At 44.3% G+C, this 22,536-nt stretch overlaps 1 protein-coding gene across 2 annotated transcripts in view; it reads left to right on the forward strand.

The window, feature by feature from the left end:
* Positions 1–8,648: 8,648 nt before the first annotated feature.
* GRIN3A (glutamate ionotropic receptor NMDA type subunit 3A) overlaps positions 8,649–22,536 on the forward strand; it is a 69,382-nt gene continuing 55,494 nt past the window's right edge. The window contains exon 1 of one of the 2 annotated variants that reach the window (XM_038124532.1): positions 8,649–9,464. In XM_038124532.1, coding sequence (XP_037980460.1) covers positions 8,775–9,464 — 690 coding nt within the window. In that variant the 5' untranslated portion in view covers positions 8,649–8,774. The remainder of the gene's footprint in view (positions 9,465–22,536) is intronic. The other variant, XM_038124531.1, reaches the window with a different exon arrangement.

The following is a 22,536-nucleotide window of genomic DNA, read 5'->3' on the forward strand; positions in this document are numbered from 1 at the left end:
CTATTCTTTATTTTCACATGATATACCTATCCTCTGCTATCCAGGACCACTTTAAAAATACCTGAGCTTATTTCAAGAGACCACACTTGTACAACAGGAATAATTTGACACCAGCATTTATGCTTGGAAGTTCTGCAAGTGTGTTGTTAAAGGGGACTTGTGTTTTCCAAAACAGACTTTATAAAGATCAGACTCTGTTTTCATTGGGCAGCCTGTGTAAATTCTTCAGTTCTTAGGTTGCTTCTGAAGTATGACAAAAACCATTTGTCATATGTACGTGTCTGGTTGCTTCTCCTGCACCACCTTACAAGGAGATAATCGAGCCTCACATTATTTAAAGGCTCATTGGAACAAAACCCACATATTCAGTTCATTGATTTCCTCCTAAAACCACAACCTTGGGTGAGTGCCATTCTCACTTGTACTTTATCTCATGTGTCAGCATTTTATATTTTCCTTCTGCCAGCATAATCTCCTATGTGAGCATAATCCTGCCAAACTTCAGAATTATTTGCCCTTCTAAGACATTTTCTTTGTCACTAATGTTTTTCTGATACCACTTTGAAGGGGATTTAGTTGTATTCTAGACCACAGCAGACAAAGCAAATTATTGAAGAGATCAGCAGCCTGCTCCTCAACATCACAACCATATAGGACTCAATCCACAGGTGTGGGTACCACATTTGGCTGGAGGCTAGAAGGGACACACTGGATTCAAAGAGGTAATTTCTGCTGTTGGGAGGATGGGAGGGAGCTCTGCATGAGGTTTGGATCTCCACAGGGACTCACATTTCTTTGCGGGTGGCACCCCTGGCAAGCTGCATTTTCTGCTGTGCAGCTCCAGACAGTGCCCATAGGCACAAGCGAGCCCGCAGACTTCCAAGAGTGCAGCTGACTCCTGCCCAAATGCATTTTTGCTTGTACCAGAAATCCTCATTAAAGCCAGTAATTCAGGTAAAGTCACCCCAGCTGATTTGAGGAAGGGTTTACAAAGTCAGTTTCTAAAGCAGCAAACAGAAGGGTTAAGCCCAATTGCCTCTAAGCTTCTCCGAGCAGATGAGGCAATTTGCCAATTTTGCAGCCCTCAGTAAACTTGACGGAATTGTTTAGCTGGACAAATTGGGTAAATTATTTCTTAAATATGTGCTGTTATGGCCTTTCCCTTAGCTTGCTTGTTCTGTCTTTTCCTGGTTTTTCTCATCGCTCTTATAATTCAACCTTGATAAGCCCTTGTGATTTCTTACTATTCCCCCACCTCATTTACCCCCACCTCTAAGCCAGAGGGAGCAGAAGGGAACAAACAGTAAGAAGCCCATGATCCTGCCAGAGTGATGCAGCTGTGGAGTGCCCTCCCAACCTTGTGAAAATTGAAGCCTTTCCCTGAAAGTTAAACAGTCTTTATTCATCTTTATTGAGTGTTTACACCAAGTGGCCTTTTGAAGCCAACAGAGCAGTGCAAGGGTTGCACATAGCCTGTAATAATTTTATATTTGACGCAGAATTCAGAGCAGGGGGGAGATATAATGCAGAGGCACCATGGTGCCAGCAAAGCAGTATTGATATTTGTTTCAAAATTTTGTGTTTGTTCTGTGAGGTGTTTGTCTGACCTCACTACTCAAATGACTTTGATGCTGGTAACAATTTTGGCACTGACTTCAAACAGATTTTTTATTTTTCTCTTCCCACCTCCCTGAATTTTCACAAGCACTAAAACTGTCATCTTGAAACAAAGAAGGAAAAACATACAGGGAAAGTTGCATTAAATCCAGTCTGGTCCTACAAAAGTCCAAGGAATGACATCATGTTTTCATGAGGGATGTCCTGAGCAGGGCCATGATAAGGGATCTCCTGCTGCAACAAAAATTGGGGAAGCCATCTTTGTGAGCCTGCCTGCTGAAAAAAATTCAGGTAAAAAATTGATGTGCTCACAGCAAAGACACAACCACACGAGCACACCACTCCAGGAACCAGTTCCATGCCCTGGGCCAGGGCATGCCAGCTCAGGGAATGAGCAGTGGGGATGACTTTTCTTTTTCAACAACTCGCTGTGGATATTTGGGATAGCACCTTTTTGGCATAAAGCAGGTTCTTCTTTGGCAGGACTCTGGCCTGGTCCTTGCTTTACCTTCAGGTCTGGAATATTCAGACAGCTTTTTCCTGTACAGTTGGTTCCACAAGACATCAAGATCCAAGACAGAGCTTTTATATCCAAGCAGCTCCTAGATTCCCAGATCACCACCTGCCTGAGACCAGGACCATCTAAAGACTCTCTGTGCCACCCACCACGATGCTGTAAACCGTGCCGTGACCAACACTATCTACTGGAGCTGCTTCCACCAATGTCATATGAATAAACAAGACAGAAGATATGACAGAATGGAATAGATTCAAAAGTAAAAATAACTAAAGGCACTGACAGAAACTTCACATAGGGGTCAAGGTACTAAGCCAGATGATTACTAATCAACCAAGTCACTATAGTGAAGCCACTATAGTGGCTTCTCTTCCAGTTGTCCCTCTGCCTGGGATTAATGCATCTCCAAGATGAGAACAACAGGGAGTATTAAAAACAACTGGCAAGGAGGAAAACATGACTAAGCGTCAAACTCAAAACACACAGCATGAACAAAATATGTGGCAAGTGGGGATCTCAAGACGGTTTTACAGCTAGTTGTTTAGAAAAATATACACTGCCACCTTGGACAGGGAGCAATAAAAACAATTGACTGGATCACTCACAGTGACAGAGAGAACGATGCTGTCACGTGCAGCTGAACACTTCCTCCGTCATCCTGGCAGTGGAATCAGGGCTCACAGAGTATATTTGTGTCTCCTTTAGGCACCTGCAGTCAGTCCCAGAGGTAGAATGAAGCTGTGACTGAGTACCAGTGACATTCAAGGTTTTGGGTTTTTGGGGGTTTTTTTGTTGTTGTTGTTGGTTTGGTTTGGTGGTTTTTGTTTGTTTGTTTTGTTTTGTTGTTGTGTTTATTGGTGGTTTTTTTTTTTAACTTATGGGTACTTGGAATGTATTGAGGTCTTTCCATGGTAGCATTAGATTTAGAGAGTAGACTATCAAATCCAGAGGGGTGGTGAGCTCTGTGACACTTCCTGTCAATGTTACAAGGTTCCCTGCTGCTCTTCTAGTCAAAAGGGACCACAGAGACAATGTGGTTGACTGCTTGTTTTCCTCACTCACTTCTTGAGCATCCTCTGACAGGATCAGTCTGTCTGGATTTATACTGCCAAGAGAAACAAAGTGGAAGTTGTGTTCAGGTAGCAAGAATTGTCTCAGCCTCTCTTGCAAGGCAGTAAAGTAGCACACAGCCTTCACTGGTGAAAATCCATTTGACTTCAAAGCAGTTGTTTGGATTTGACAGCAGGCCTGCCCACAGAAGGATATTTGCAGGCATTAAGTGGTAAGTACATGAATTTTGGCAGAAAAAAAAACCTTCTTGCAGATCAGTGGGGCTGGGTGTGCCTGGGCTTCAGTTCTGGTTAAAAGCAATTCCACATCATCAGCCTGGTCATGTTCAGTAGGAACAGTCATGATCACACATTCACAAATAGTGCAGTTTATTGAAAGAACAGAAATAACAGATTCAGAACTGCCATGGATGGACATACCAGCTGTGAGAGAACTCTAATAAAAACATAATATTGTATTACCTAGGTAATAGTAATCCTACACAGAAGCTTAGCAAGAAGATGTCCTCCCCTGAGAGAAGGGAGAGCAGAGTAACCAGTAATCTGTCTCCATCTAGTTTGTTTTGGGTCTCTCTCCTAGCTACGTGAAATTTCTAGCCTCCTGATGTACAGCCCAAACTTAACCCCTTCCTCCATCTTGCAAACAGCAGGATCAGGGTGGACAGTTGAGTAGTTTAGCCACATACGTGGTAGCATTTACCTCATGAAGATTATTAGCATATGCAGGGATAAGAACTTTAAAAGACAGGCAAAACCCACTTTTTTGGCTGTGCTGTCCTTCAAATTTTCAGTCACACAACCTTGTTCTGTTCTTCACATCTTATCTTCACAGGACCTCCCCTCACAGCCAGCTCAGCCTTTTGTGATGTCAGCCATGCAGATCTCCATCTGCAAAGATAACACAGAATGAGCACAGCATGTGCTGCACACAGTAAGCCTCAGCCCTTCCCAGACTCTTCCAGGGATCAGCATCCATCCCACAGTAAGGCTGGAGCAGCCAGTGCACTGATGATCCACCACAGCAACATGAAGGTTTTCAAACACAACACTCAACATCCTTGATGCAGTTTTAGATATCTGAAAGTGTTTGCAAACTTATTTTTCCTAGCTGATGAAAGAGTGTGGAGGACAGAAAGTAAGGAACGTCCAGATGACTTTTTTTTCCCTTCAAGTGGCAATTCAAATAAATAACATAGCATTTTGAAATTGGAGGATCTAAGCAGAAACAAAATAGTCCATTCCTAGTAAATAAAAGGATTCACTTTATTTGAACAGTTTATTTTTCCCTCTCATTTTCTAACTGTGATTATGAAAAGGTGGGGGGGGAAATCATTCCAGGATGACCCAAAATAAGTCTCTCACCCACTTCAAGGCTAAAGAGACAGTGTGAGGTGTCCTGCATCTCAGCTTGAGACTTGGGCGTTTTAGAAGATGTGAGCAGCCAAAAAGGAGGCAGGTGAACATGAATTTAAATAATATCACAGTCTGCAAGACCTTGGGGTTTTTTTTCCTCAGCAATGGGAACAGAACAACACAGAGCTGGACAGAAGGACTGTGATAGCCTATTTCCAAAAAAGCTCAGTTGCTCAGAGGAAAAAAGCTTTGTAGAAGGTCGCTGTGATACACACAGGACAAATGTTCTGGAGCCCAGAAAGAAAACAAACCAACCCTACTTCAAAGAAATGACAGTGAGCCAAGCAAGCGGAAAGAGCAGCAAGAGAAATACAAGTGGTGATTTTAATCACATTTCCCTGCTGCATTTTTCGTTGCTGAAGGGCTTTCACCAGCTCTAACTGTGAAGCTCAGACACAGATCAAGGATGGATAAATTCTGTGGCCACAGTTCTCCAGCAATCAATGTCACCAGCACTGCTCTGCTCATGGTTACACAGGGTGACAACCAACTCAGAGGAGGTGACTCCACTTGCCTGCGTCTGCCTGGTCTTGTTTCAGTTGAATAACACACACACAAAAAAGAGCAGAATGGACATTTCTACGACAGCAACCACTGTGAGAAGGCAAAAATGAGGGAGGAGTGTTGAAGGCAGCCAGTCCTCAGCATGAAGTTGAAAAAAGTCAACAACTCTGTCAAAAATTATATTCTGTATTTTATTCAGCTCTGGAAGACGGACTGCAGTACTTCTAAAAAGCAGGGTGCAACTGTAGCAGTCTAAAGTATTTTATTAGACCAGAACAATTGTGCTCTTTTGCACATGAATATTTATGAAAAAAAATCAGAAAAAATAATGACACAACTTTCTAAATATATAAATTTTGGTGGCATTTATATCCTTTCTCAGGGCACTTTCTGGAAATATTCCAGCCTCTCACAGAGTAGTACTTAAGGAGTACTTAATGTCTTCTGGAAAACTAAGCCCGTGTTCAAGCATTTTGTATTATCAGGGACATTGTAGAGAATTTTATGAACAGAAATATTTGAGCAAAGAGTAAGAATGAACACAAATTCAGAGAAGACAAATCAATAATTTATTTTTGCTAGAAATAATCAAGCTGAAAAGATACTTTCAAGATGTAGAGCCATTTGAGTCACAAGCATTACAAACAAAAGTTTGACCACTCTGGTTCAGGTTTCTAACAGTGACCACTTGATATGACTTGCTCAAAACTGAATCCAGAGCACAAATTCTTTACAGCCATAATCCCCAGAGTAGCACTGATGGCCAAAAAAAATCATGTCACAATCTGGTAATAAATTATCCACAAATGAAAAACAAACAATCAAACAAAAACCCCAATACAACAAAACAAAACCTAAACAAAATTAAAACTCGCTAGAAAAATTGCAAGCAAACAAGAAAAAATTATATACTGAATGATTTCACTTTATTAATTGATTTCTAGTGTAATTTTCAGAGTTCTTTTAATAATAAGGCTGATTACCTTTCCTGAAGCATGTGCTTTTTTAACTTAGTGTCACCTGTGCTCAAAAGCCAGAGAAAGATTTGCTCATATAATTAAGCTTTAAATGAATGACAATTTAGGACACAGAAGAGTCACCATTTCTTATAAAAATAATTCCCACATGAAAACTAGTAATTATCTAGCTACAGAGCAGAAGATGTACATGCTTACCAGTTATTTTTTTACCAACCTGACAAGCAGGATGCAGATAGAGATAACACCTCTGGAGCTGTACAAATCTCAAATTATCTCTTTCTCACTACCTGAAAGGTAGCTCCTGTGGCAGGAAAGAAAGAAAAGTTTTCTACACACTGTGTGAGATTTACTATACTCAAAGCCAGTTCTCCCAGCCAATAATTCCTTATTGCTAACAGAGGAGACTTGGAACACCTGTGTTAACACAATCCATCCATTCCTTCAAAGAAAATGAGGAAAAGTGACAGGAAGAAGCCAGGCTGACCAGAAATAAAAATGTGATTACAAGACTAAAAGAAAAAAGGAAAAAGAAAATGGGGAAATAGGAAATTGTTGCTAACTCCTAGACACACTATCAGCTCACCTCTACACATGGAACATGGTGCACTCTTGGCTTACAGACCACCATGCTGCCATCTGTACTTTTCCATGCTGGGAACCAATTTTGCAACCTTGTACCAATTTAGAGAGAGCAGTGTGAGAGAAGCACTAGCTTTGCAGGGCGCTGTGAAGGTAACAGCAGGCAGGTCTGATGTCAGCGTGCTGGGGATAAGGACATGATGGTGAAAAGGACTTTGAGAAACGGCAGCACGACTACCCAAGACCTGGGTAAGACCTTGCTTTGAAGACTCTGTACACCTCTGGTGACCCCCACTCAAGAAAGATGAATTTAAATCAGAAAACACGCAGTTCAGACCTATTGGGAGGCAGTGACCTGCTCTTCTATGCAGCGTGATGGGAAGTGTTTATTTCCATGCAGATTTTGTGCATACCAATGGAAGAAAAACCAAGGGAGGACAACAGAATTTTTTCAGGAAGGGTAGTATAACATTTACAGGGGTTGTCCAGAGATGCAGTGACTGCCCATTCCCTGGGAACAGTCAAGGACAGGATGAATGGGGCTTTGAGCAACCTGATCTACTTGAAGATGTTCCGCTTATGCCAGGAGGGGTTGAGTAGATGGCCTTTAAAGGTCCTTTACAACCCCAACCATTCTGTGATTCTATTATTTTCTTTTTCTTCATAAATATCTCTGAAGATAAACCTCAAAGAAAGTGGAAAGAAAGTTAATATTCAGAGAAGGTCTGAAGTTAAAACACTAGGCCAGGGTAAACTGGTGGAGGAGTTGCCAAAAGACTTCTAAACCGTGAATATCTCCAACCATCCTGCCATGCAGGACAGCAGGACGCTGCACTGCACTCAGGACTCAAACAGGGAAAGCCGACAGGAGTCCCACGGTCAGAAAATACATACAGGTGTATGCTCAAGCCGGCAGCCTCCGCCTCGCTGCCGAGGAGACCCATGAGATGATTTCCTCCACGTGGCTGTGGAGATCCTCTGAGATCCTGGTGATCCACCACAGCACATGGAAGATGTCAATGCCCCAAACACAGTATTCGTCTCAGACCTGGGGTCAGCACGGCTCCGAGAGCCCAGGATTAAACCCATGTACCAGAACTAACACAAGGAACGGGGATTTCCCCTGATCCTTTAAGACACGCGCACAAACGCCTATCTCAGCTCTGCCCTGTTTTCCCTTAGGACAAGGATGTTCTATCCTAAAAGCCATGTTAGGCAGTGCCCCATGTTTGTGGAATCCACATCTCGGGTCCCACATGTCGGAACACGGTTCCCTTTGAAGCAGCAGCGCACGGGAAGGCACCAGGCACTGCCAGCGCTGCTTTGCACAACAAGCGGCAGCGGCAGACGCGACTCCGTCTCCATCCGAAGGGGAGCGGAAGCCCCACCTTCGGTTCGCAGCTCTTGGGACACGGAAAACTGTTTCGCTGCTCCGGCGGGGTGAGGGGGTGCCCCGCGGCAGCACCGGGCGGAGGGCTCCGTAGGGGCTGTCCCGGGACGCTGCCCCGGGGGTGCAAAGGGGCGGCCCCCCAAGCCCCTTCCTCCCCTGGGCGGCCCGGGGAGGAGCTGAGCGGGGCCGGCGCTCGCCGTCCCTCCCGGCGGGAGCGCAGCGCAGCCCAGCGACCGCCCGCAGCCGCACCGGCAACTTTGCCCGGCTCCGGAGCCGGAGGGGAGCGCTCCGAGGGCTGCGGGGGGGACAAGGGCGGGGGCTGGCGCAGGGAGCCGGGCCGCGAGTGCAGGGCGGAGACGCTGCGAGGCGGGGAGCGGAGCCGGGAGCGTGGAGCAGCGGCGGGGGACCGGGCAGGGCGCGCCGGCGGGCTCGGAGCGGGGAGCGCGGAACTGAGCCGAGGAGAGCCCGCCCGGGCTGCGGAGGAGCGGCCGGGCAGGGGGAGCCGGGCAGGGCAGCATCCCACTCCCGGCGGGGTAGCCGGGCGGGGGGAGCGGCAAGGGTCGGGTGCCTCCCCGGCCCCGCGGAACCGAGGGGGGCGGTCCGGGGACTGAGCCTCCCCGCAGCCCCGGGGCGGGGGCGAGGCGGCGGCGGCCCCATGGGCGGCGGCGGGGGCGGCTCTGCGCGGGGCTTGCCCGCCGCGGCTGATGCCGCTGTCGCCCGCCCGCGGGGCGCTTGATGCGGGCGGCGGGGCCGGGCGAGGCGGCGGCAGGGGGCTCCCGGCCATGTGTCGGCCGGGGGTGCGCGGGGTCCTGGGCCAGGCGTTCCTGCTGCTGCTGCCGCCCTGCGCGCTGGTGCTGGCGGCGGTGCCCGGCTCCGCGTCCCACCCGCAGCCCTGCCAGATCCTGCGGCGCATCGGGCACACGGTGCGATTGGGGGCCACCCACCTGCAGCCCCGGGCCGCCCCCGCCGCCGCCACCTGGCCCGGGGAGGCGTCGGGCGGGCGCCCCGAGGGGCCCCGGGGTCGGCGGGCGGGGGACGGGGGACAGCGGCGGCCGCCCCCCTCGCCGCGGGACGCGCTGCTGCTGGCTGTGGCCAACCTGAACGGCGTGCCCGGGCTGCTGCCCTACAACCTGTCCCTGGAGGTGGTGATGGCGATCGAGGCAGGGCTGGGCGACCTGCCCCTCTTCCCCTTCTCTTCAGCCAGCGCCTCCTGGAGCAACGACCCCGTCTCCTTCCTGCAGAGTCTCTGCCACACTGTGGTGGTGCAGGGGGTCTCAGCCATCCTCGCCTTCCCGCAGAGCCGTGGGGAGATGCTGGAGCTGGACTTCATCTCGGCGGCGCTGCGCATCCCGGTGGTCAGCATCGTGCTGGGCGAGTTTCCGCGGCGGAGCCTGGTAAGGCGCTGGAGACACCGGGAGAAGGCGAAGGGCAGGGCAGCGCCCCGGGGACGCTGCGGGGAAGGGTCGAGGGACAGGCGTCGGAGCCGGGCAGGGGTCTCGGCAGGAGGATTCTGACTGAGGGAGAAGCGCTCGGACCCCGGGGCCGCCGGCATCGCTCTTCGGTCCCTCTCTCCTTTAGCATCCCGTTGGGCTTTAGCCCCGCGGTAGCCGGGAAGAAGCATCCGCTCTGTGGAAAGGCAGACAAGAGCTCGGTGGCACAAGCGGAGTTGTTAGTCCGAAGCCATACACTGCGATAAGTGGTAAAGCCGAGAGCAGAAGCGGGGTCCGGACATGCTTTGCATATCAAGAAAAGGTTGTTAAGGGGGAAAGGAAAAAAAAAAAAGGCAAACCGAAGAAACCCCTAACGGCTTTCAGAGTGTTTGTTTTTGGTCTTAATGCTGTGGTCTGTGTATGTGCACTGCAGGTTGGGCACCAGGTGACACCTCTCAGGGAAGTTGTTCAGTGTAACTTGACTTTGCATCGAGCTGAGCTAAAGCGCTAGGATTTTCTGTAGTTCAGTTTCACTTGTAGTTCATGCGTTAGTACTAGATCAGATATTTGCTAATTCGATTAGCCTAACTAAAGTAGTGGAAACTGCAGCCTATCCTGCTTGCCTGATTGTGTAGCTAAAATAGTAGAAATGGCATTCTTTGTGTTTGACAAAACTCTTAGGCACCAGTAGAAGTAGCATCAGGAGCTAAACCTTCTGTCATACAAAGATGTGTAACTTAGTGTTACACACTCTGGAGGAAGGTGATAGGTACAGTATTTTGAAACTGCGTTTGATGTCAGGAATCATCTTCAGGTAAAAGAGATGGAAGAAAATGCTCTATGCTGTAAACCCTGTGCAACGGAAGTCATAAGTAAAATGGTACAAGCTGCCTTTTAAGTACAGGATAAATAGTTGTTTTATGTAAGAAGAGGTAGCTCAACTTTGCTTTAAAAATGTAATTAGAAAAAACCATTACCAAGTGAATTTGCTTTGTGAAAACAAATACGGACCACAGCCTGGATCTAATTTCTGTGGGTTTGGGGTTTTTTCAGTTTTTCTGTGTTTGAATTGTGACAGAAAAGGTAGAAAAACTCTGTGTTAGGTAGTTTCTAGTCCGTAACTGAAGATGTGACTGCTGTATCATGGTTTGAGTCAGAAGGGACCTTAAAGATAATCTCATTCCACTCCCTGCCATGGGCAGGGACACCTTGTACCAGACCAGGCTGCACCAAGCCTCCTCCAGCATCTCATTGAGCATCTTCAGGTTTGGGGCAGCCACAGCCTCTCTGGGCAACCTGTGCCAGGGCTTCATCACCCTCACAGTCAGGGATTTCCTCCCAATATCCCATCCAACCCGGCCCTGTGGTATTTGGAAGCTGCTGCCCTTCCTCCTGTCACTCTATGTCCTTGTCAAAATCCCCTCTCCAGCTCTTTTGTAGGCCCTTTAATTCAGCTAGGCTTCTCTACCTCTGCAAAACCCATGTAACTCAGGTCTCTCTAGGTTTAAGCTGAAACTCAGGGGTAATCAGTGCTGCTGAATTCTGCTGTTGATGGTGCCAGTAGCGTCCAAGGTTGCTGTTACATCTACCAGCCTTTGCTGCTGCAGTCACAATGGTGCTGGAGTCGACAGCCAAAGTTCCCTGAGGGCTAAATTCTGAACCCAGGATTTGCTCTGGCTGTTAGTATTATTTTATCTTCCATCTCAGAGAAGGGTCTAAGTTCACCCAAAGCTGCCTGAGTTCACAAGATGTGTTCAACACTTGCAGCACAGGGTTAGATTTCATTGCTGCTTTCTATGGACTTCAAAGCCCCTGCTTAACTTTCAAATTGTTCTCAGTGGGGAGCCCAAAGGATCAGTCCAAATCAGGACTTTGTTCTTAAGCAGACTTTAACTGGCATTGTCTTCAGTGACAGTGAAACCAATGCCTGGCACTGCACCTGTGCTGAACAGACTCAGTTTTTCCTTTGGGCTGAGTTTAAAAAAAACTTTTCAAGGATCTGTGGATTTTAAAAAACAACTCAGACTTACTCAAAGGCCAGCAGGCACTTACTTGTGTTCAAGTGCGTTAGTCTATCAAGGTTGTCTTGGAAGGGCCAACATCTTTCTGAACACTGGTTTTTTTCATACTTTTACTTATTACATACCATTTTTAGGCTAATGCTGGAGGTAGTGCCACAGCAGCCTTGCCTTGCATACTTCTAGAGTTACGGGATTTCCAAGAGCATATTGGACCCAGAAGTCCCTGGAGTTGTTGGCAGTCTGTGTTGCAGGTAGGGATTTTGTGTTGCTCACAGTCCTATACCAGCATGAAATGAACATGCCACAGACCTGTCATCTTCCTGTCTCTATAGACCTGGAGCTGCAGATTGGCTTCTTCTACTGACTGGCCATCTTGGAGGAGGCAGTTCTAAATGACGTTGCTGTAGACAAGGCAGATTTTACTGATAGGCCCAGCATGCAGATATCCAGAGAAGAAAAGACTGATTTCTAACCCTTCTTCTGAATTGGCACCCCTGGTGATGCTTAGACAGGGCATCTTCCCTCCCACAAAACCACTGCAGCATGCCCTTAGGAGCACCTGCAGGTATCTTCCTTCCACACAGGCACAGGAGCAGACCCAAAACTTGTTTTGCCCTTGGAGAGCATTTTGTACTGTGCACATGTGAAGACCATGGCAAGCATAACAAACCCAATATTTACTAGATGCTGTGTCATACTGCTTCTCCTCAATATTGAAATATTTTATTAGGATGATCTTAAGGTAGTAATGTCTAGCAAAATCTCATTTTCCACACTACAACAGGACAGGAATATACACATGCAATGTCTTGTACTGCTGCTGAATTTTAATGTCATTATTTCATGCAGAAGTTTATAACAGGCAAATGTTCACTGTAATTGAAAAGCCTGTTCATCTTGGAGCAAATCTCCTCTAACATGGAAAAAAGCAGTGCTTAGAATAAAAGGGAAAGTAAAGATCCAGAAATTAAATATATTTCAATAATACTGCCTGTTGTCTCTGTGGTGTTTGATGGCAGTAAAACTTCCGACGTGTAACATGAGAGGAAATATACAGTAACACAGATGGGCAGCTACAGTCTTGTAAGATACCTAGGCACTGTTTTCGAAAGTTCTGTGGTTGGTCAAGCATATTTAAAAATCCATTTCTCATTAAATTCTACCACCCTGAGAATTAAAAAAAAAAAGAGAGCAAAGTCTTTCCCCATGTCATGAGCGATCATAGGACAACATCCATCAGAAGGTGTGGTACTACACTTGTTCTCCCACAAAACAAAAGCTTATTCTGGAGGTTCAGGAGTGTGTTGGTTTCAAGGGACGCTACACAGAGTAAAGTGTGACACACTTTTTTTCATTTTATGTCTGTGACTTAATTGTTAATGTACACTAACAGTATATCCAAGTGCAGTTGTGACCTGAAAAAATGCTGTTTACTTTTCCCACTTTACTGTCATTTCAGTAAATTTTCACACTCAGTAAGCAGAAGTAACAATTTAACACTGTCATTCAGCAAGGGAAAAGAAAAAACCCTGGATTTCTTCACTACTAACGCAAATGCAAATTGCAGTGAAACTTTGACAGCTCATTATTTTGGAGAAAGCATTTTCACAAGCACTGATGCCACTGAGGCAAGGCTTGTCACCTTATGTATGTTTGTATCAAGAGAAGCACTTTATCTTTTGTTTCCAAGATTGCCAATGTCATTAATAATTTTCCCATGAATGGAACAGGGAAAAGATCCAGGGAACATGAAGCATAAATAAATACAGTGATAGCACTTCTAGTAGTACAGCTCAGAGCTGAGTCTGGTAAGAATGGCCTGTAATATCCATTTTGTTGGTGATAGTATCAGAAACACAGGGAAGGTCATGTTTACAGCAGTGCTCTCTGAATTCAAAAAGGAGTATTTTTAGTGGGTTTCAGATAAATAAGGACCTCTGATGTGTGTTAACATGAAAAGGAGTCTTCTCAGAGTAACTAAACTGAATAAAGTAATTGCAAATCATCAGTCCCTGCCAGTCTGTGCTTTACCTAGTTTCTTAAAGGAACTGAAACTGCAGTGCTACTGATTACTGCTAGGACTTCAGAAGGGGTCAAAACACTAAATAAACAAAATCAAAGTTCCACATTAAACTGAATTTTCCAGTGAAAAGCAAGCTCAGCCTCAGAACAGATGCTGTAAAAAGAAAATGCCCATAAACATTTGATTTTTTTATTTTGTTTTTATAGGATTTAAGCACTTTTTTTTTTTTTTAACAGCTTCCTAATTTATAGATATATCAGACCAGCCTGGGTGAGGAATTACAGGTCTTTTTGGAAACAGACAGGAATACCACTGTGAATACAGTGTCGTCAGAAGTCATACTCACCTGCAAGACACAGACTATGCATTGCACCAGTGAGGGCAGGCAGAAATTGCAGCAAAGAGATGGAGATGTGGGAAAGCTTCTGCCCAATTAAATGCCCAGAGACACTTTTTTCTTTCCTCCTCAGAGACAAAATTTCATTTTTGCAGAAAAGTGGGTTTGATTTTGGAGAAAATTTTAATAATTCCATTTTCCAGGGAAAGAATGCAACACACACATTTGTCTGCAGGCTCTGGTGATTCAAACTGCCACTGCTAATCTGTTTTAGTCCAGATATTGGAAGCTTGTGATAGTTTCTGTGTAGATGAGGAATATGTGTTCAGTCTTTCCCTGAGGCTAGCGACCCTCCTCACCTGACACTGAGTAAGTAGTGTGTGGCACTTGCCTTTTGTGTACTTCAGGAGGGTTTATGAGAGGGGTCTTGAGAGGAATCGAGGACAGAAATTGAGAGGACGTGGAAAAAAAATGGCCAGTTGCTTCTCTTTCAGCCAGAGACCCTAGTGATATTTCCTCTTATCAAAAATCTTTGCATGGAACAAAGAAAGGGGAAAAACATCCAAAATTGGAGTTAAAGAGTTTAAGGAAGATCCAATTAATCACAGCTGCAGAAAATCCCTTTTCAGAATGCAGGAAAGTGGTAAGAATGTTTAACTTCAGTTCTCCTCTGGTTCCTTAAAGTCCCTTGGAGACAGAAAGAGCCAGAAGTCTGCTGGGATAGCACTCATTCAGAGCTGGACAGTAACAAGATTTTCCACTTCCTTATCTCATGCTGATTATTCAATGCAGAAAATCTGAGTTAACATCAAATTCAGTGCCATACATGATGTTTATTATGGGTTTTGCTCTTTTTTTTCCTATTCTGGGTGTTCACAAAAGAATGTCTTCCTTGCTGCTAGGTCTTTCATAATGCACTGCACAAACTCCTGTCAGTGATGAGTGATTAAAATATGACAGCATTAAATCATTGATTATTACTTTGCTGAAGGACAGGCATTATCAGAAGAAACATCAAAGAATACTTGGCTTAATCCACAAAGTAAAAATTATAATTTTGCCTAGAATAGACAAATTTAAAGACAACCTGTTGTCAGATTCTATATAAGTACATAAGTTACTGTACTGAACAGATTGTTAACAAAGAAAAGTAAGTTGGAGTATTCAATATAATTTCCCCCAAGAATTTGTCCATGAAAGCCAGTGGAAATAGAACTCTAGAAACTAGAAATCAATAAAAGATCTTGTGATTCAATTTATTTATTGTGATTAAATTCACAGACTACCTTAAAAAGTTCTCATTTAGGGTATATTTAATAAATTTTTTACTATTTGAACCCATGAAATATTGAAAAGACATAGTTTTAGGTCTTAAGACTGTGCTGGATCTAGCTACAGTTTGAAGCCCTCCAAAAATGTTTATATCGTGTTCTATTGTTTTCCTCTCTGGATTTCCAATTAATTTTTAAATGTGAAAGAAAACCAGGCATAACATGTCTAGAATTTACATATTTATTGTAATCAGCAGAAAACTGGAAAAAGCAGTTTCTTTTAAAAAAACCTAAATTTGCCTTCCAACAAAGACTCAGACTATAAACCCATGTTTCTGTAGGTCTCATTGAAGGGCTTTTAAAGAGTGGGAGAGTTGTCTTCTCAATTTGATGGAATGAGAGAGTGCATCAGATCTCACTGCAATACAAATAGCTGAGCATTGCAGAGTTTGTTCTGAAGAGCTGAAAGCATCCAGAGAAAAGAGGAGGAAGAAAACAAGAAAAGGAAGCAAGAAAACTGGAAACATCACGTCAGTGATGCAGGGAAAGAGAAGGAGAAAATAAGCTGAACTGAGAAGAGAAAGAAGAGGTGCCCTTCCCTATGTCTTTACTTTTTGTAAAGGTTCTAGCTGCACAAAACAAGGGAACTGAATTTTTTAGGAAAGCACTAGACAAAAAGCTGGAATCACCAGCATAGAGAAGAATGGCTTGCCCAAATCGGGGTTGAATTCACAGGGCTGTCTTGATCCCTGGCTAAGAATAGTTACTTCCAGTGAGTAATGCTTGCCCAAAAAAGCAGTCCCGGTCCGTCCGTTCCCCCCCCCCCCCCCCCAAATGCATTGTCTTTCCTGCAGACTTCTCAGGAAAGTGACTAAGCCAGCATCTAGGATGCAGTGATGGGAACAAGGATTAATGTCAAAGGTAGATAATGGTTTATTGCTGTTGCCAGAGGGATGTCTTGCAAAGGTGTGAGGCCTTGGTGTATTTGGGTGTGATTAATGGAAGACTTTTTGCAAATTTCATGCTGAGAGTTACGATTAGAGTCCCTCATGATGGTTTGGGACTCAGGGTCAGACTGGTTAGGATTTCAGAGCACCAGGTTACTGGCATGTGTGCAGCATCATACCAGTAGGTGACCAAAAGGGATTTCCTAATAAATGGGAACAAGTTCAGGCACAGAGACTTAAGGATTGGACCTTTGGACATTAGCAACTGTACTTTACTTCTGGTCTGGCCCTGAAAGACTCCACATTTTCCCCAAAACCCTGTCAGTCAGCCAAATTGGTTCTCACCACCACAGGGAAAGGATGTGCAGATGGTGGAAGTAGCAGGAGAACTGGGAGAAGGATTTAAGCTTGAGTAGGCAGCGCTGATAGATGATTCATTTATTAAGGGAGTCACACTCGAGCAAAGCTGCTTGTTAAAGGGGCTCCTCATCAGTGTGACTCAGAAGTTCACAGCCTGGCCCCAAGTGCTTTGCAGCTGTCACAGCAAGCTGATAACGCTGCTCTTGGTAATTATGGACAGCTTAATGAAGAACTGAGACAGGCATACCACAGCCATTATAATGTTACATGCTGCCCTTGTGGGGCATTAGAACCAAAAGTTTGCGTGCAGTTGGCCTTGAGACTCGGATTGGGCTGCAGACAGAGTTCCAGAGCATCTCTCTGTTCGGCTTGATGTTCACCCCTCAGACCTGAGCTCTGTGTGTCATTTCCCTGCAGTGTAGGTCCATGCAGGCACTGATGAGCATCTTGCATCCCTGGAGCACAGAAATACCCTGCTGATACAAGCAGAAAGCAGGCTGCCATCCTGTGCCTCTGCGAGCTCTGAGTGCCTTGTCAGTGAGTGGGGAGATGATGCTGAACCTCTCAGATGCTCCCTGCTGCAGGAATGGTGAGATGGGAGAGCCCTCAGAAGCTGATGGGAAGGTTTCCAGTTGGCAGCAGTTTGGAAAGGTCTGGTGTGCAGTTTAGTGCTGGATAATTAATTTTATCTGAAATGTTTCAGCCTGGGTGGCTGCAGGCTGCAGATGGGAGGGTGGAGGAGGAGGTGAGCACAGGTGACACAGAACCATAGTAAATGGGGAAATTACTGTGATCATTTGATTCTTATACAGGAAAAATCAAATGTTGGGGAGCTCAGAAGAAGCAGCCACCATTTTTTCCTCTTCTTTCTACAGTACTTTTATTTCTCTTTTTTCACTTGCTTTCATCTATGATGATCGTTTCCGAAACCTGTTTTACAATGTGGAAAGTATTTGAAGTGGATTATAAAAATCTATGAACGTGCTGCACAGGCATATTTTAAACTCTTAGTATTTCCCTGAAGGCATGCTATCCCACTTCCAGCTTCTTTAAGACTGTGAAGGAAATGATTGCCCATGCTGTCTATACGACATTTTACAAGACTTTCTAACTTGAGACAGAGTCAAAAGACAAGACAGATCTTCCAGCATCAACTGAGATTTTAAAAATGAAGTTTTGCATTTGTTGCAAAGAAAGAGCTATTGGGCATAGCAAATAATAACCAGAAAGAGCAGCTGAATTACGCACCAGCCTCTCTCAATGATGCTACTGATAAAGCAGTTGCATTACACTCATTTTAATAGCATACTCACTCAAACTGGCTTTAAAAGATCTTTTTATTTCGCAAATCAGAGAAAAAGTTGGTATCATTGAGTTCACAGTTTGATAATTTTCCAGTGCTATTTTAGGTGAAAGCATAATTGTTTATCACTTTCTGAGTGTGTAAGGCTCACTCATATGTAACTGCTTTCTGTAAGACAGCAGTTGTTTTTAAGAATTTTCTGTACTCAGTGTAAGTATCAAAAGAGAGAAAACCAGATCTGATCTCTATTTGGAGCTGCCCTCCTTTGAGAATATACTGAAAGTGTTTTAGCTGTGATTTACACTGTTTTAGTGTGCTAATGCTATAGAGCTGATTTTACCCCTGCCTTAGAAAGGCAACATGATGAATGGTTTATGTGCCTGGGTTTCTTCTGCTTAAGTTTTGTGTGTGATAGGTGATGAACTACAGAGGCAACAAATAGATATCCACTGACAGCCTTGAGGCAAACACAGGTAAATAGTTACAGCAAAGGCATTGGTATATTTTATTTTAGTGTCGAGGCATGAAAATTTCAGATGTGTCATCTTCTGTCCCTAGAAGTGCTGAAGGCCAGTTTGGATGGAGCTCTGAGCAACCTGGTCTGGTGGAAGGTGTCCCTGCCCATGGCAGAGGGCTGGAATGAAAAGGTATTCAAGGTCACTCCCAACCCAAATTACTCTGTGATTCTGTGGTCTGTGAAAGTGTCTGTTGCAGACTTCATGACCAGAGAAATGGTAAAACATTGCAAAAGTGTTCCTTCCTCGGAGATAATGGGGAGAGAAAAAACACCTATTAATCACATCTATAAAAGCTCCTATCACAATGTATCAGTACAGAAATATCCTGGGTAGGCTGGTATGGTTAACAATACTCCTGTGGCATCTGATTAGGAATCTTACATCAGCAGTCAACACAGGGAAGCCAAAATTATGATTATTCAATCATCCTTATGATCATCTTTTTATATACATGAATTATTTACGGAGTACAGGGTGCTTACAAGCTTGTTAATTAAAACCTCCTTTTTCACTTCAGCTATACCCCTAAGATTTCTTCAGAACATGTCATCCTTCTAATGATTTTTATTTCATGTTCATTAAGCCATATTTTGTTTAATGTTTTCTTCCATTGTCTAAATTGAAAATCCCTTAGTGTGGAGTACTTTTGGGAAAGGATTCCTTCACAATGAGTGTTTGTTTTTTGAGAGATAGATGGGTGGTGGGTCTGTTTTGGATATTGATGCCCAGAATCCCCAGGAATGCTCAAATATTTTTTCAGATGCTCTGTTATCTATCTACTCTTCCATTTTCAGTGTGGCATGCTCATTTCATCCTTTCTTTATTTTGCCCACTGGTCTATGTTCTGAGTTCCTGTCTTCCACTGTAGGATACTACAGATCCTGAACTTACAGAGTCTATGAACTGCAGAAAAAGACTGCAAGGCTCTATTGTGATACAAATGATCAGCAACATAAATTGCTCATCACTTACTGTTCATCTGCACTGAAGAGCACCAAAAATAAGGCACTTATTTATAAATAGCTCAGCCTGCTGGATTCCAGTGAAACACAGTTTTGTACCTTCCCACCATTTTGACAGTGCATATAAATATGTAACATGCAGTTATGTGGAAGTGAGCTGTGCCATGATGCCCTCCTGGGGTGTTCACAACCCTTGCAGATTTATAAGTGGCAAATTTAGACCCATGGTGGGATGCAGCAGTGCCACATGATTAGCAGAAGAAAGATGCTCTGTTTGACAGGGAATAGGAGCTTGTTGACCAGCTCAAACTGCCCTTGTATTCCTGCCCAGAACTGTACTTTAAGAGGAAAATGAAGTGAGAATTCACAGTGAATAATACATCTGATAATCACAGACATTTTATTTCTCTGCCTGAAAACCACCTGAGATTTCTGGAACAAGCCAGAACAAAGGAATGGCAGCATCCCAGAGCCTTCCAAAACATCTATGGGAGTACTTCTTTTTACTTTAGTGGCTTTGAGTAAGGACCAGTTTGAGATACAGTTTTGGTTGTTTAACTAAGCCCATGATGTTTTTTCCCCTGTACAATAAACACAGGAATTGGTGATATACATGGAATCTGGAACTTGCAAATACTTCAAGTGTTTGGTTTTTTTTGTGCATTTTCTATAAGCATTTATCCTAGTGTAATTTGATTACTGAAGTGTTCATGAAAAGGGGAAAATGTTCTTGTTGAGAACAAGAACAGCTGAAGTGAATCTTTTCAGTTGTATGAGTGCCTGCATGCTGTTTCTGATGCAATTGACATCATTAAAAAAAGTATTCAGACTTCATTTAAGTGTGGTATTGTTTTGCCTTGAATGAGGAACTAGTCCAATAGGATCTATGGTTTGTTGCTGTGATACTAAAAATATATTCATAAGCAAATATGAACTTCAGACTTCTGTCAACTCTAACCTTTAATTTTACCTGAATTTGGCTTATTTTCACCAGAGAGTTCCCACTTTGCCTAAAATCCTGTAGAAAGCAATTCACTAACTATGATCGAGAATAATTCAGACAATTCATCTTTTTGTGGATCCATATTATGCCCGCACTGTGAGAGCAAATGCATGTCTTCCAAGAGTCATACAAAATGATTACAATTTTATTGGAGAATAATAAGCAGCAAAATGGCTTGTTATTGTCAGTAAGATCAGGAGAAATGAGTCTGCAGTCTGACCACTGAACAGGGGACTCAAATGGGAAATTCATTCCTCTTCAATACAGTTAAAATCACAGGAAAATACACTGGGCTGAGTACTGGAATAGCTGCTGGTCTACCGGTCCAGGCATGAAGAAGTCCAGATGTATTCCTGTGCTTTGTCAAAGTCTCCTCTGTAAGATTAAAAGTTGCTGAGAATTACCCATGAAATGTTGTCTGTCTGTAAACAATGACTGCCTAGTGTGACACTGATGTGGCTGCCTCTGAACATGTTGTGTGGTGCTGTGGCATCGTTTCACAGAAGATTCTGATTTCTTGAGTCTCCCTTTGTTGCTTTTATTCTCACTGCTGGCTGACTGTTTCACTTCAGTTTGCCAGGTACCTCATGGAGCACTTCTGGGGTATCAAAGCTTTATTGCAACAAAATTCAATTCAGGTTATAGTTTTTCACCTTCTTTAGTTCCATCCCAGGTCACTAAAGTGTGTGGACGTGTAATTCTGCACTTTGCTGTAATAACTGTAATACATTCTCCATCCCTGGAAGTGTTCAAGGACAGCCTGGACAGAGCTTGAAGCAAGCTGATCTAGTGAGAGATGTCCCTGCCCTTGGCAGGGGGGTAAGGTCCCTTCCGATCCAAACCATTCTAGGATTCTGTATCCTAGGCTGATCAAGACTTGCACTCAAGTGCTAACATCATGTAAACAATGAAAACTGAAACGTGGAAAGAAATAAGATCCTGATATTCCTGTGTCTTCAGGGAACATACTTTCTTTTTGTGGCAGTTTTTGCTGGAGGTTCTCTCTCCCTGAAGCAGTACCATTTCCTGCAGAGAGAGCGACAGCAGTTTGCAAGCTCTTGCCAAATTCCTAGGAGTGGTGATCTGTCATCCCTTCCTCTCAGGTTGTCTGGGGGAATTAGATACTCCTCTGCAACACTCCCCCTTGTTCAGAGAGTTAAAAAGAATCGCAGTGCCAGAAATAGTCCCTGCGAATTCCTTGTCCCCAGGCTTTGGTTCACCAGACTCTGCAGAGTCATCGTGGATTATTTGCATGGGGATGGAGAGACGCAAACATCATGCAGAGATTAGTGAGGCATGACACTCCCATATTTTGTCAAAGGCGCTTATCCATGTTAAACTCCCAGGGTGCGCCTCATTTTCGCTGGTTCTTACCCTCTCCTTCAGGAGGATACAATCACCCACTCAAGGAGCAGAAATAGTGCATGACTAACTATGTCACGGAACAAATGATTAACACTAAGTAGTTTGTGCAAGCTGTTTGCAAACAATCCACGTGCCGACAATTACACTGGAGCAATTTTGTGAATACCTAACTCAGTGTGTTTTGCATAACTCCAGACAGGCTCCCAGATCATTAAATTCATAACTTCTGTCTCATTTACTAAATTCATGAATGTCATTATTTCTTGGAGCCTGTAGAACTTGTAGTGTTAGATTTTACTGTGTTAATTAGTCTTGGTAACACCGGACTGGCAAAGCTGTCGGAGTGATGGTGGCTCTGATGACTGAGGAGCTGTTTAAGAGGACTAACAGCTGCTGTGTTTTTAGAGTTTCTAAGTCACTGGCAAGTTAACTTACAAGTTTTTAACTGCAGAGGAGGGCAGGGTACACAGGCATTATTAGTCTGATGCTCTCAGATTCTCAGTGACACAAATAAAGATGCTGTTTGCCCCAGCTACACCCGGAAGACCCACAGACCTGACCACTGGCTGCCCAAGTGCATCAAAACACTTTTAGAGTTCATTTCTGAGAGCTGATAACCTCTTTGTCAGCTGGAATAGTTTATTAGTTGTCTTCAGGGTCAAAAAGCTGACCTGTAGAGAGTGTAGCATCCATGGGCATCATCCCATGGATCAGGGGGGCGGAGCTGAGCCATCAGGAAGAAAGATCTTGTATGTCTGTAGGAATCTCAAGCACAGACAAGAGTTTATTGATTCATTTGGTTCAGGATGTTTGGGAGCCTTTTGACTCACAGAAATGTGCAGCCCAAGCAGATGCTAAAGCTCTTAAGAAGTTAACTAAATGCCCAGTGTTCTTGGATAATTGGTGCTCTGCAATGAGTATGGTGG

The sequence above is a fragment of the Motacilla alba genome, chromosome Z, assembly GCF_015832195.1.
Source record: "Motacilla alba alba isolate MOTALB_02 chromosome Z, Motacilla_alba_V1.0_pri, whole genome shotgun sequence".
In the NCBI taxonomy this organism is placed as follows: domain Eukaryota; kingdom Metazoa; phylum Chordata; class Aves; order Passeriformes; family Motacillidae; genus Motacilla; species Motacilla alba.